At 41.1% G+C, this 14,091-nt stretch overlaps 2 protein-coding genes across 2 annotated transcripts; one reads left to right on the top strand and one right to left on the bottom strand.

Annotated features, from left to right (window-relative positions):
• Window positions 1-1,589: 1,589 nt before the first annotated feature.
• On the bottom strand, window positions 1,590-11,413 carry bmb (brambleberry). The gene is made up of 13 exons (XM_076302222.1): window positions 11,307-11,413; window positions 10,393-10,641; window positions 10,141-10,269; window positions 9,687-9,872; window positions 7,290-7,512; window positions 6,083-6,199; window positions 5,677-5,856; window positions 5,279-5,485; window positions 4,090-4,240; window positions 3,728-3,786; window positions 3,522-3,646; window positions 2,166-2,266; window positions 1,590-1,868 (listed from the first exon to the last, which is right to left on the bottom strand). The coding sequence occupies exons 2-13, from the start codon at window positions 10,639-10,641 to the stop codon at window positions 1,745-1,747; spliced, it is 1,851 nt and encodes a 616-aa protein (XP_076158337.1). The 5' UTR covers window positions 11,307-11,413; the 3' UTR covers window positions 1,590-1,744.
• Window positions 11,414-11,525: 112 nt separating this feature from the next.
• faap24 (FA core complex associated protein 24) lies at window positions 11,526-14,091 on the top strand. The gene is made up of 4 exons (XM_076270664.1): window positions 11,526-11,722; window positions 11,879-12,018; window positions 12,217-12,372; window positions 13,579-14,091. The coding sequence occupies exons 1-4, from the start codon at window positions 11,626-11,628 to the stop codon at window positions 13,816-13,818; spliced, it is 633 nt and encodes a 210-aa protein (XP_076126779.1). The 5' UTR covers window positions 11,526-11,625; the 3' UTR covers window positions 13,819-14,091.

The following is a 14,091-nucleotide window of genomic DNA, read 5'->3' as shown; positions in this document are numbered from 1 at the left end:
ATCATGCTAACGGTAAAATTATTTTACCTACGTTCTGCTATTGATAGGATTAACGTAGCCTACCTGCAGTAAAAAACAAGCATGTCCGATAAACATTCTCAGATTTATTTCGGCTTCAAGAGGAAATGGGAATTACATTTCATGCAGAAATCATCCTACCCTTAGACGTTCTCTGCGGTAAACTACTGTAGCCTACAGTCTTGTCCTTGTAGGAAGCATAGTGTCTTTCTAACCCACTTTAGATTAACTTCCAACAAAATTACGTCTCACTGCAACGATGCGCCATCTAGTGGACAAACGACTACTTATCGCCAATACTGGAAATGCAGCCATGATGATGATGATGAATATTTATTTTGGCTTTCTTTTAATCCTACTGAATTTGTAATTATGTATCAGCCGTTCTAATACCGATAGTATGTGGGTGCCTGTGTGTGTGTGTGCATGTGTATATGTGTGCACCACCATCTACAGGCCAATGAGTGTAGAGTCACTAAATGTACACATAACTTAATTTTTTAGACCCCCCCATGGATGAAATTCTACGAAACTTGGCATACCCCCAGAGAATGTCAGGTTAATCATACACATAAACTTTGGTGCAGTTCTGAACGTCTTTACTGAAGAGAGGGGCGATTAAAGCAGAATGATATTGCATTTTCATTTTTTACCGGGGGGGTGCAAATCACAAATGAGTGATTATGGGCTAAGTTGATGTGAGCCCTTGAGACCAACATACCATAAAAATTTCTTCATCCTCGGTGCCACGGTTCAGGTAGTTATTTAGGAAAAACTGCATTTTTTGGGTTTCGGGGGGCCCAGCGCGGAGGGGGAGTGGCCCCCGGGGACCAAACGAAATTTTTCCGTAAAAGTCTAGTGGGGCTACATACCCACCAAATTTCATGTGCCCCGGTGTTTCGGTGCCCCGGGTATCGTTGACCAAAATTTCAGGAAGTAGATGACGGAAAAAAAAAAAAAAAAAAAAAAAAAAAAAAAAAAAAAACTTTGACAATCCCTATATGACCGCTTCGCTAGCTTCGCTAGCGGCGGTCATAATTAGCCTACGTTTAATGAGAACTGGCGCAAATCGAGCCGAGTCTTCATGCAGGCTTTCAATACCACACTAGAATGGCTTGAAATAAGGTAACCAAAGCATGTTTTCCACAAAAAAAATGTTACAGAGTCCATGGTAGAACTTCAGACATTACCACAAAGTAATGAAATACGTGTGGCAGGGCATCTTTAAACCAACACGGACGCTCGTGCCCAACACTAAACTCGTGCATGAGTTGTCATCTACCAATCAGCATGTAAAAACTGGTGCCAGAAGTTGCAACCATGTAATGCCATGTTTTCAAAAATGTTGGCGGCCAAATGCCATGCTAATTGGCTGAAGCCAGAGAATGTCTAAACGGGCTCTGCTGAAGCTAACCCTCCAAATCCTGACACCCTGATATCAACAGCAATGAATTGGCTTTACCCTCAGTCATGTAACAAACAAGCAAAAATAATTTATTGAATTTACAGCACATCCAACACAAACACACAATAATAACACCCCCCCCCCCCAAAAAAAAAAAAAAAAAAAAAAAACACATGCAGAAACTTTGAGGGGAAAATGTGTGTGTGTGGGAGGGAACCGTAAATATAAATAGACAGATACAAAACCCTAGTTAAAAGCACGATTAAAAATACATAAAGGTATGCCTTTTCAGGCAGGGGGTGTAATTTAACAGCATCAGAATCAGTTGTGAGACATGTGGCCGGCCTCATGAACACGGCAGAAGTCCTGGCCCAGCACGGCTCTCTTCTTACAGGGGTGCCCCAACTTTGTGGTCCCACCACACAGAGGACGTCCTGAAATGGAGCTAAAGAAGGAGAGAATGCTAAATGTTATGGCAAGATCAAAGATTTAAATTATTATTATAATTTTTTTTAAAACAAACACACACAGCACCGATTCAGTCCTATTTTCAAACCTGCCCAATTATATGTAGATAGATGTATAGCCATTTAAGTGCATAGATACAATGACCGCACAGCAAAATTCAATGTTTAAAGCAAGTGGCACACAGTAGACATTAATTAATTATCTTATCAATTGGCATTTCACTGAAACACATTGAAGAGTCCCTTAAGATGATGGGAAATGAGCGATCTTTTACCCATTGCTGGCACTGGAGTGATTCATGCTGGAATTACAAGACTGGTCAACCGTGTCCAGGACCCCTGCAAGATTCCGTTGGGCGATATTCTCAAAGACAACCTGTCAAATGAAACAGAAGCTGAGAACCGTTTATAATGGACACGAGTATGTATATCTGACTGGAGTCCTCCCTTCAGCTCGTGAAGCCCCTCTGCCCAGTACATCCTCCATTTATAAATGAAAAGCCTGGGTTGCTGCACACAGAGAAAAGAAGGGAATGTATCCTCCCGTATATAACGCTACAGTGAACATCGGCGAGGGATTCATATTAGGCTACTGTAAGCTGCAGTCTGCTTAGGCCTATGTAAAAAGAGCTACTGGACACAGACTAATGTCAGTTACATATCAATTTAGTTTCCTAGAAAGTAGGCAACAGTTTATCCTTCACCGGCTAATTAGCTCATCTAAGGAAACAGAAGAGTCCCACCGCATCCCCTGGCAACCACAGGAGTCGTAGCCTCTCTCCCCTGCCATCCATCCCTGACGTCCACGAGTGACTCTCTTCAGTTCACGGTACTGGGTTCCAATTTTATCATCACACTCACGCAAGACAGGATAGCTTGTTTACGTTCACTTATACTGACGTTAACGTTACTGGCTCCGAGCGCTACAGCGGACTCGAACTGAACTCACACACCCAAACAGGTTGGATAACGATACAAACTTTTACACACTACGGAAGAGAGTGTATTAGCCTAATGGGACGATTCTGCTGTAATGTTTAAAGTGTTTCGTTGTAAATGTTAAGTCTGTTTTAAGTTGTAGCCTAGTAGGATGTGTGAATGAAAGAGTGATTGGGCATTAGGCCACTGTTTTGGTGTTTTATTATTTAAGGGTATTCTATTGGCCTATTAGATTAAATATAGACATTTTAATATATTAAATACTCATTTATCTATATTTTAAATTGCCTGTTATTATTTATTATAGCTACTATTGTTATATAATATATACTCACCTAGTTTATAGTGCTGGTGATTTGTTAAGGTAAGTGCCTCACCTGGGCAGTAGACTGAACATATAATACACACACACACACACACACACACTTTAGTAGCGGAGTAACTCCTCGCTCCCGCTACACTTATACTTAACTAGCTCCGCTGGTGGGAAAACGCATGGGACTGAGTTGTAGCGCTATCCTGTTGTGTGCAGAGGGAATTTGAAAGACAATGGATTATCCCGCCCCTCGGACTGAGCACTGCGAATGGGGAGTCCCCAGACCCTACATCTTGATGTGGGTCTGGCTCGTCAGGCTAGTGTAGGGGGACCCAAAAGCCAGATTAATAACTGGTTTGTACTCGACTGCACTTACTCCAGATAGACCAGGCTTGTTTTTAACCACAGGTGTTGAATGGTTTGTTGTGCACAGGCTTGGTCCGCCAAATCGAGACCGCCATTGTGGTTGTGGGGGAGAAACAGCCACCAGACTGGGGTCACCTAGGAATGAAGTAAACGAGTTAGAAGGTAGAAGTGGCAGCAGCAATAAGGGTTAATATTCATGAGTTGAGCATTACACACCTGCCATGAAGCTGATTTGACCATCAATTTCCAATCCTGTACCACTGTCCAGGTATTCCCTACACAAAAAATAAGAGTGTGTGTGGTGTAAGAGGCGCATGAATTCCGATATAACTGTTCAGACTACATGTCGTATTGCAAAACATCAGACCTGTATCGAATTTAGACCACATATGGAAATGGCCCAAATCAGAATTGAAAACTCTGATTTCATGTGACTTCAACTGTTCAGTGTTTTGACATCAAATGTGTCACATCAAGTGGAAAATAAATATATAAATAAATATTGGATTTTGGTAGTGTAAACCAAGCCAAAGCATCTGAGCACTTGCTCACTCACACACACACAGTTGTTGACTCACTTCTTGGGAGTGGACGATGGACGAGACTCATACTCATACTCAGGAACATCCTCTTCAATCACTTTGCCTGGAGGACCACACAGAGCCACAGGAGACATGTCCCCCTTAATCCTGGACACTACCCACAGCACCTGTAGTACAAACCAGCGTCCTACCAGAGGAGAGCAGCTCATTATTGCAAGGCTTAAAGCAGGGAACATTTCTGTGCCTGAAGTTATTTCTGAAGCCATTATCTAATTGAGGGGTTTTCAACTGATTGTGAACCAGGGACCACCACTGAATAAAAATACTGATTCCCACATTGCAACTACATTACTGAATCCATAGTCAGGGACCTCACGGAACACAAGTGGGCCGCAGACCACTGGTTGAAAACACCTGATCTAATTTAATCTATTTTATAAATCGTCACTAGGGGTATCACGATTTCAATTTTATATCGAAATCGATCAAAATTACATCTCAATCTCGAACTTCGAACTCAAAAGTATAATCGACGATGCAACCACACCCCCAAGGTCACGTCCAGCATGTAACTTATGCCAAAACGCACAAACGCACGCGCTGAACTGCGGCGTCAGCTCCTCTAATTTTAGGCTGCAGCCAGTTAAAATATACACATCAACCGACCGAAATCGAAGCCCCTCTTGCTACTTTGAAATCATCTGTGTGGAAGTATTTTGTCGTACATTCACGTCAATTAACACTAACTTAGCATACTCAACTTAGCAAGTGAAAAGATGATCTAGTTACAGTCCAAAATTATTTTAAGGCTTAAAATGCACATTGATTGGTACATATTCCATGAACACTAACCTTGGGTCTCTTCAGAGTGTGCTGAAACAATCAAATTATCATTCTGTGTTGTTTCATTTCACTATGTTCACGTCTCTGTTTAACCTAATGTTTGTTCTGTTTACATTACAACGTCGCGGTTGGAACGGTTTCAAAAATAAAAAGTGGTTTCAAAATAAAAGCCCCCCCGAAACAGAAAAGGCCAAAAAAAAAGTAAATAACATATAAGGAATGCATTAACAGTGCAATCGAATCGTGACTTTAAAATCGAATCGAGGATTTGGATTATCGTGACACCCCTAATCACACACCTGAATTTTGGCACAGTGCCGAATAACCTTAAGCCCTGCAGTTAACCACACCCACACACACACACACACACACACACACACACCTAAGGAGAGAGTGAACAACAGGAATGTAAGTGTGAACAGGTCGAAGGCAGATTGCTGGTTGACTTCTGCAACAGCGTTGAGGGGCACTGTGACCATAAGAGAGAGACGAGAGAACGTGGGGCACTGAAGGAAGGACAGCAGCACAGCACTCAACAGGAAGTACCCAGCATGCATCACACAGGTCCAGACAGCACGAATATTCATACCTGTACAGTAGGTGACAAAACCAGTCATTACATTCAACATTTCACCACAAACAGAATTGTATATACAACATCCAAACTCAAAAATTGGAGGCTTTCTATAGCATCAGACATAGGCTAAAGAGAAAATACAAAGAGGGTTAATCTCACACCAAGATGCCATTGTTTTTTGGGGTTTGTAACATGTGCAATACCTGCCCATCCCAGGTATCTCTGGATAATGTGTAGTCGGTCCTCCAGTCGTCCCTGCATGTTGTCCAGATAAAGCAGCAGGTACCCCAGAGTGCTGTTCATGCGTTCCAGCTTCCCCATGAGCTCAGAGTAGAACCGTGCTGTGTCATTTTGCTGTTGCAAGAACCCAACCATGTTGCCCTCTGCAAATGCGAAGGATGATGGGTAAGCACACCAACTAAAGATGGTCATTAATATCAGAAGGTACAACATTTCTAGATTACAAAGTACAGCAAGTGAGCAAAATAAATGGGTAGATAAACTAAATAATGGGGAAAACTATTTAAAATTTTCTTGATGTTAACCAACGGGATCTTGGTCTTAGTATACAAATGTAACATTTGACTTGCTGCTGTAAAAAGCACTCACCTATTTTACTGTAGATGTCCTGGGCACGGCCTCTAACTTCTGCCAGGTCATCCAGAATAGCCTGATGACCATCTTGCACTTCAGAACCTTGAGCCTGCAGCTGCTCACTTACGTTCTCTACAGAAGTAGGAGGGGACATAGATGGAGTAGATTGAGACCAGAAATACAAGTAGGACATACCCTGGAAATTCCAGAGTTCTCACAAAAGCACAACTGAATTGTCTCTGCGAGACACTCTGGCAATGAGTAATGATGCACATTACTTTTACCCCTTGCATCGCGAGGAACCAATCACATCAGTGTATCTGATAGAAGCGGGCCATGAGGCGAGCTAAACAGATGACGACAGCGCTTCAACGAATCAGTCAGTAAACATTGGGTGTAGTGTTATCCAATTGCGTGCAGTGAGATTTTCAAACGCATGCTTGGTGCTGCCCCTTGAGTTGGGGCATTTTCATTATTCGTGGCCAGACCCTTAATCTCTCTAGATTACTAGGGTCTGGATTTTCCAGGCTAGGTAGGACAGAGAATCTCTTTTTTTTTTTTTGTTTAATTACAATCCACAATATCAAAATAATACACCTAAAAGCTTCAAGGTGGTTTCTTCGGTCACTTTTGTTATGTCATTATGTCTTTGTTTTCTTAGTACTCTCCCTGTATGTGGAGTATGTATGTAGCATGTATAGTTGAAACCAGAAGTTTGCATACCCTGTACATACACATGCTAAAGTTGACTAAAAAGAGAATAATAAAAAAAAATATTTTGGATTTACATACCCCTATGTTAAATTCCAAGAGGCAGGCAGATTTTTTTTATTTTTTTAAAGGCCAGTTATTTCATGGATCCAGGATACTATGCATCCTGATAAAGTTCCCTTGACCTTTGGAATTAAAATAGCCCCACATCACATACCCTTCACCATACCAAGAGATTGGCATGGTTTTATTTCAGTTAGTGTAATAGCTGGTTTGATTTGCATTGAGAGATGATCTTATGGAAAGTACTCATGCCAATCGTGAGATATGGTGAAGGGTATGTGATTTTTCCTCATTTTTTGAATTAAGGCATTAAGATCAATTCCCAAAAGATGGTATTTTATTCCTCTTTTTAGTCAACTTGAGCATGTGTATGTACAGGGTATGTAAACTTATGAGCACAACTGTACGTGGATGTAGCATGTATGTGTATATTGAGTATGTCTCTTACCCATTCTTTGAGAGATGCCCTGGATGAGCTGTGCTACCAACTCCTGCCCGGTGCTGATGAGGGCCTTCTCCTGTGCCAGTGTCTGCAGGTTGGCACTGATGGAGGCATCAAGCTGTTCCTGACCATCTCTGAGCACCCCCTGCTGGAGCTGTAGGACACTGTGCCCATCTAGCAACTTATCAAGAGACGCTGCGGTCAGGTCCCGCAGTTCTTTCTGGCCTTCCTACAGACACAAATGAAAATGTAACAGCTTTTACTGAAACCCAACCTTGAGGAGCATGTATCACACACACATACACACAGTCACCTGCCTTGACTCGCACATATAAACTTAAGTGACAGCAAGGTCCATAAAGGCATAGATGGCAGAGTTTGGTGTGGATGAACTTGACTGGGCTGCACAGAGTCCTGACCTCAACCCTATAAAACACCTTTGGGATGAATTAGAGCTGAGACTGAGAGCCAGGCCTTCTCGTCCAACATCAGTGTGTGATCTCACAAATCTGCTTCTGGAAGAATGGTCAAAAATTCCCATAAACACACTCCTAAACCTTGTGAAAAGCCTTCCCAGAAGAGTTGAAGCTGCTATAGTTGCAAAGGGTGGACCGACGTCATATTAAACCCTATGGATTAAGAATGGGAGGTCACTTAAGTTCATATGCGAGTAGGTATGTAACGATTACCGGTGCAATATGATGATGACATGATATTACCGTGCACTGTATAATTTAGCCACTCTGCGTCTTTTTATGTTCGCGTCCACATGAAATCCATTCCACTCACGTTATCAGGAGAACGCCGTAGCCTAAAGCAGGGCTCTACACTAATTTTTTTTTCCAGGAGCACTTGTGCGCCCAAGTTAAAAAATTTAGGAGCACAGACAAAAATTTGGGCGCACAGTCAGTTCTGTACTTAACTTACACATAATCTAACATTACACTGCAGCTAACAGTTAAACATGCCAGTGCACCAATTGCGAACATTAAGAATGACTGACAACATTTAGGCTACAGGACACAGGATTTTAAAGATCAGTGCCTATTTTATTTTCAGTCTGTTCCATTTTCCTACATTTTGTTAATGTAAAATAATATAATACATTGGCATATTTGCATTTAGCCTGTATATCAAGTATCCTGCCAAATGTAGGCTAATTTATTTATTTGTGAATCCATCTGTAGCTAATCCAAATATGCCCATGGTGACCTATCTGACTGCATACTGCCTAATACTACTACTAAAACAGTCCATTTTCTCTTCCACAAAACCCAACATAGGCTAATCAAGGATATATATATATATATATATATATATATATATATATATATAATACTTTTATTTTTTATTTGAAATATCTGCATTGATGGGGGCAGTAGGCAAACGTTAGACCTACTTTCGTTTTGCACTTCAGCTTGTATTCGGTGTAAACAAACAAGCATGCGTGGAAGCCTGGAGTTGTCAGTAGCGTTCTACCTTTGAATAAAATGGGAGTATTACGGGAGGCTACTTTTGTGCCTGTTCGCTACAGCTTTATTTTGCATATTGCAGCAAATACGTCAACTGGGCTAAAAGGCATGTTAGGTTACCTTTCTTTCTCTCACTGCATTCTCAGAATCTCATCCTGTTCCTCCTATATCCGATGACTTCGGTGGATAGAAGAACTAATTTCTTCAATCTTTGCATCTTGGCTGGCTAGTCTAACTTTCCGCTTTTTCTGTGCGCTCTTGGATTTGATAGAAGCGACTACTAGCGAGTCACAACGCGAAACTGCTAACGTTGATGGGAGGTGTAGTTTTTATGCTGCATTCGCGACGTGATTCTATGGTTTGCACCAGTAATATTTCTCGATGTTGCGGTGTATTTTGTAGACAAACATTGACATGGTTAGAAGTCATTCGCACCAGTGCGCCTAAATATTTTTTTGCACTCGCACGCCATCATTTTTACTCGCATGTGTGAGTGAAATGGGCGCACTGTAGAGCCCTGGCCTAAAGTTTTATTTTGAACACTTACTTTGGTCTCACTCATTGGATCCAAATAACAGAAATAGCAATCTCCAAGTCATGGTAGGGTAAGTTAAGCTATAAGCACATAGCCAATTTAATATGAAAAAGTGAATGGGACACATTTTGAAACTATTTCAGCTTTTGTAGGCCTATCCGTGTTTTCTGAACATATTGAACACACTTTTAAAAACACCGTGATAACACTGAAAACCGTGATAATTTTGGTCACTATAAGGTTACATTTTCATACCATTACATCCCTATATGCAAGTCAAGGCAGGTGACCCAATACTTTTGTCAATATACTGTAGTGTATAGAACAAAAACAGTAATGAGAACCATGAGGTTAATCAGATTCTGAGAAATGGCTACTTAAAATCGTAATGCAGACCTTCAGGTCCTCCATGGCATCAAGCTGGCTGGTTGCCGTGGCTATGAGGGCGTTGACTGTGAGCTCGGCCCGTCGTCTGAAGTGTTGCTGCCGAGTGGCATAACACACGGAGCGCGCTCTGTTGCTCACTATGTGGTAAGCATTCCAGGTGTCAGAATCCATGTTGGCAGTGCACTCTTTTAAGGACTGAAGAGAAGAATCCCAGGTTGTGGAAAAGGAAAATGGCAAGTCACATGTAAAAAAACCTCACCTACTACTGTGGCTTTCATGTTAGAATTTTACCAGGTTACAGCTTTTAAAAAAAAAAAAAAAAAAAAAATTGCATCAGTACTGGATACTGTATTTAACTGTTGTCACACTGTTATCATTTGCTGGCTTAAAGCACTTAAACATACAGACTTGAGTTAAATAAAAATGACAAACTGGATGAGGAGGCCCAAACACCTCTACTTACCATTTCCTCTGTGCAGGGGTAAGTCCGCCGACCCTCCACCTCCGCTTGGCAGTTAAAAAGTGCCACACCCAGTTTGGCCAGACTCTCCTCTGACAAACCATCACAAGTAGACCTCAGCTGACCGATAACCTGGTTGATGACAAACCCTTCATTTGTTAGAAGACATACTGTGACTTAATCTCTAAATATTTATGGATAGCCTTTAAAAAGACATTGTATGATTAGTCAATTGATCGCAAAGACATGCATTACCCGTAAATGACAACTGTCTAGAGGGCTAAGTTGCATCATATTGCCCTCAGCAAGAAACTTCTCATCCACCACACGCATTTCAAAGGTGGGAGGGTCATTTGGCACAGCAGCAGGACCAACTGGTGGTGGGGCAGGGGTTGGTGTTGGCGTTTCCTTCAGCCAGTCAAAAAGGGCCCCCACTGTGCCACACTGGGTGCATATTACCAATAAGAGACTCCACAGTGCCAAACTGGACACCCAGAGATGCATCTAAAGTACAAAGCCAAATTAAAAAGATACAGAAACAATGCCATTGTAAATTGCCAATTATAATTACTCAATAGTGAGCAATCATTGAATCATATGACCATCATTATCCCTGTAATCTACAAAACAACAAATAGTAATAAGGCCTGTTTGACCTCAAACACTGCTTTTAACTAGAACTGTATAGTTTATTGTATAAGTTATCCCAGGATGATTCTTTAATTAAACAGCCCAATCTACTTTATTAATTAACTTATTTTAATTGAATTTGTTTTAACATGCAGCTGTTTAGTTTTTCTTACCATTTCATGTTATATTGCATGCCATATGATCTGAAACAGCGTTACATTCAATCTGCAAATTGCAGTCACAACACTGCTTTCCAAAAAAGATTTTGTCCGGGCATGCCACTCTCAGCGCTACCCACGGTGTAAGCAGCACTCCACTCAGTTTTGACACAAACATATCCATATATTACGCAAACAGCACATTCTCATCGGCCCAAGGCTGTTTAACGGCAAATTACAACAATGCGCTGCAAAGCGTGCAAGTTAGACAAATGAAAGCTGTACGATAATATTCAGTTAAGACTGCAGGTGAAGTGAATGTGCTATAATTTCACGTGAGGAAATTGGTTCGTCCAGCAAACACAAAAGAACAGAACTAACCTTAAACACTCCAGTCGATATAAGATGAGTTTGGTCGTGGATTCAGTTTTCAATGGGCCTTGTCCACAGATGTGTAATGTGAAATCTAATTTAACTTTCTGTTGAGCGGCGCTCTACTCGTCGCAGCTTTAAATGGCAAGCATACAGCCAATCAAACAAGCGTATCTAAAATCTCGTGAGATTTCAGTGAAATTTCACAGTAGCGGGATTTATGTTTTGCAGCTTGTTTACAACATGGTAAAGTCAGAGCCCGTCCTCTGGTAAAGTTAAGTTATTGGCCAGCTATGTAACAAAATGGGATATATGGAACAGCTGTGAGATGGAGTCTAAAGCAGTTGTCAATGCAATACCGCCTTATGGATATATAATTGCTAACGAAAAGTGGAGAGGCTCTGTGCTGGTACAAGGCTTCAAAGGTAACGTAAAGTTAATGTTAAATTACTTCCGTCGTGTGTACGAATGCGACTAGAATTTTGGAAATGACTACGGAACAAGTTTACACACACACACACACACACACACACATTCATGTAGCAACGACAACTATGACGTATTTTCTTCATCTCCTCTAGGAAACGTAAAGATCATTTTCGAGGAACATCTCGGCGTTGTTGATTTTCATCTTTCAGACAAGAGCTGTATCCTGTATGTATCAGAGAGCGATATAGTGGCTGGCAACGCTTACAAAAGGAAGATTGTTCGCTTCAGAAATGTAAGTTTGGGACACACTTGGATGGTTCTCCCACGTCTATCTGCTTGCTCAGAATTATGAACAAACTACACTCCAAACTACAATTAAAACTACAATGTATGGTTAAGGTCAGGGGTCGGATTTCGTTATGGTGATCTTTCTTCAAATGTGTCATCTGTATTGGCCAGGTGCGTTTTAATATGCTTCATTGTCTTTCAGGCTAATAGCAGTCTTCAGGGGATTATTGTAGTAGAGAAGACACGCCTCAGTGAACAATATTTCAGCCCCTTACAAAAGTTTGTGGTGCTGGAGTTGGGACTGAACCTGCTGCCTGTCTTAAACCCAATGGAGGCCTCACAGCTTATCTATCAGTTGGTAATTATTTTGTCATTAATCATTTTTCACCTCGCAATAACAGTAACACTTTTTTTTACTAACAAAAGTGCAAACATGGTTGTAACCAGAGTACTTGGACCAATGTCTGTAATAAATTATGGTGTAGTAATGTGGATGTACAAATTACAAATAGTACAAATTTACAAAAAATCCCTCTTTAATGTCAAAGTGAAAGCAGATTTCTACAAAGTAATGTTATAATGCAAAATAAGTGATAGCATAAATACCCCCCCCCCCCTCCAAAGTAACTGATCTAAATCAACAACATGTCTTGGGCAAACTTTAGTCAAGATTTAGATTCAAGAGCTTTGCCAGTCATCCAGAGCTTTGATTGGTGAAAAACTCAGGCAAAAATTGCAATTGCTGTATGCATAGTTTCTCCCATCTCAGCTGCTGAAGCTTTTACTTCTTCAGAGTTATCATAGGTGCCTTGGTGGCATCCACCACCATTATTCTTGTTGAACGGTCACTCAGTTTGTGGTGACGGCCTGCTCTAGGCAGATGTGCACATTTGCCATATCCCTTACATTCCTTAGTGATGGATTTCACTGAACTCTAAGGGATGTTCAGTGACTTGAATTTTTTTTTGTATCCATCCCCTCAATTATGCTTGTCAATAACCTTTTCTTTGAATTGTTTGGAGTGTTCTTTTGTCTGTATGGTGGAATTATAGCCAGGAATATTGATTGACCAGTCACTGGACCTTGCAGACACATGTGTCTTTATATTACTAGACTATACACATTCACTGCACTCAGGCGATCTCCATTCCACTAATTGTGAGATTATTAGCACAAATTGGCTGGGCCGCTGTTGATTTAGGTCAGTTACTAAGGTGGGTGAATATTTATGCAATCGCTTATTTTGCATTATATATTTTTAATGAATTAACATTACTTCGTAGAAATGTGCTTTCACTTTGACATTAAAGAGGGGATTTTTGTGAATTATTGTAAAAAAAGGCCAAATTAAATTGACAAAGATTTAAAGCAATAAAAGGGGAAATATCCAAGGGGGGTGAATACTGTACTATCTGTGTTTTACCAAGTGAATCAACAGAAAGGGAACTGTTGGTAGCAACATATTGCCTGTGTAGAGAGGTGTTTGTCGAATAGGAAGGTTTTGAATAGCTGTGCTCAGAAGTGCTTTGGCCTTTAGTAATAGAAATGTCACCCTCCCCAACAGGTCCATGGGGAAAGCAAGGAGAACCCTTTCCGCAGGAAGAGCATCTCCAGGCTGCTGGATCCTGTGGTGTTGGCTCTGGTCCAGCAGATCCCTGGAGTGGGAAAGGTGAAGGCCCTGGCCCTTCTGCAGCGATACTCCTCCATCCACCAACTCAGCCAAGCCTCAGCCAGTGACCTTGAACCCATAGTAGGGCAGGCCACAGCTCAACACATTTGGGGATTCTTCCACAAGCCACTGTAGTCAACTTGAGGTACAAGATACGCAGAGCAGCGCGTCTCTAAATATCTATAGATTCATTGTGGTTAGTTCACTTAAGATGTAAAGACCTTAAGCTAGTTCAAGCTAGGCTGTGCTTGAACTTGCATTCTTTAGTGTCATTGGGAGCTATTGCATATGTCTATGGATCAGACTATGAGTGTTTAATTATTTATTATTGAAGTCTATGTTGAGATGCAGTTTGTGAAATTAATGTTTCTAAGCTTTCAAAGTCCTGAACATAATAAACCACTCCTT

This window comes from Alosa pseudoharengus, unplaced genomic scaffold (assembly GCF_046254945.1).
Source record: "Alosa pseudoharengus isolate Yale_2024_CS ecotype anadromous, Long Island Sound unplaced genomic scaffold, YU_APseudo_1.1 YU_APseudo_1.1_scf_10, whole genome shotgun sequence".
Lineage (NCBI taxonomy): Eukaryota > Metazoa > Chordata > Actinopteri > Clupeiformes > Clupeidae > Alosa > Alosa pseudoharengus.
Note: the sequence above shows the minus strand (reverse complement) of the source record. Positions and strands in the feature narration are given on the sequence as shown.

Excerpts from the sequence above, each read along its gene's own strand:
- bmb (XM_076302222.1), bottom strand. The coding sequence starts at position 10,641 with ATGCATCTCTGGGTGTCCAGTTTGGCACTGTGGAGTCTCTTATTGGTA. Across the intron at positions 7,513-9,686 it reads ATGCCATGGAGGACCTGAAG|GAAGGCCAGAAAGAACTGCG; the intron begins GTCTGCATTACG and ends TTGTGTCTGTAG. Across the intron at positions 3,647-3,727 it reads TCAAATCAGCTTCATGGCAG|GTGACCCCAGTCTGGTGGCT; the intron begins GTGTGTAATGCT and ends CTTCATTCCTAG.
- faap24 (XM_076270664.1), top strand. The coding sequence starts at position 11,626 with ATGGAGTCTAAAGCAGTTGTCAATGCAATACCGCCTTATGGATATATA. Across the intron at positions 11,723-11,878 it reads GCTGGTACAAGGCTTCAAAG|GAAACGTAAAGATCATTTTC; the intron begins GTAACGTAAAGT and ends CATCTCCTCTAG. Across the intron at positions 12,019-12,216 it reads AGATTGTTCGCTTCAGAAAT|GCTAATAGCAGTCTTCAGGG; the intron begins GTAAGTTTGGGA and ends ATTGTCTTTCAG.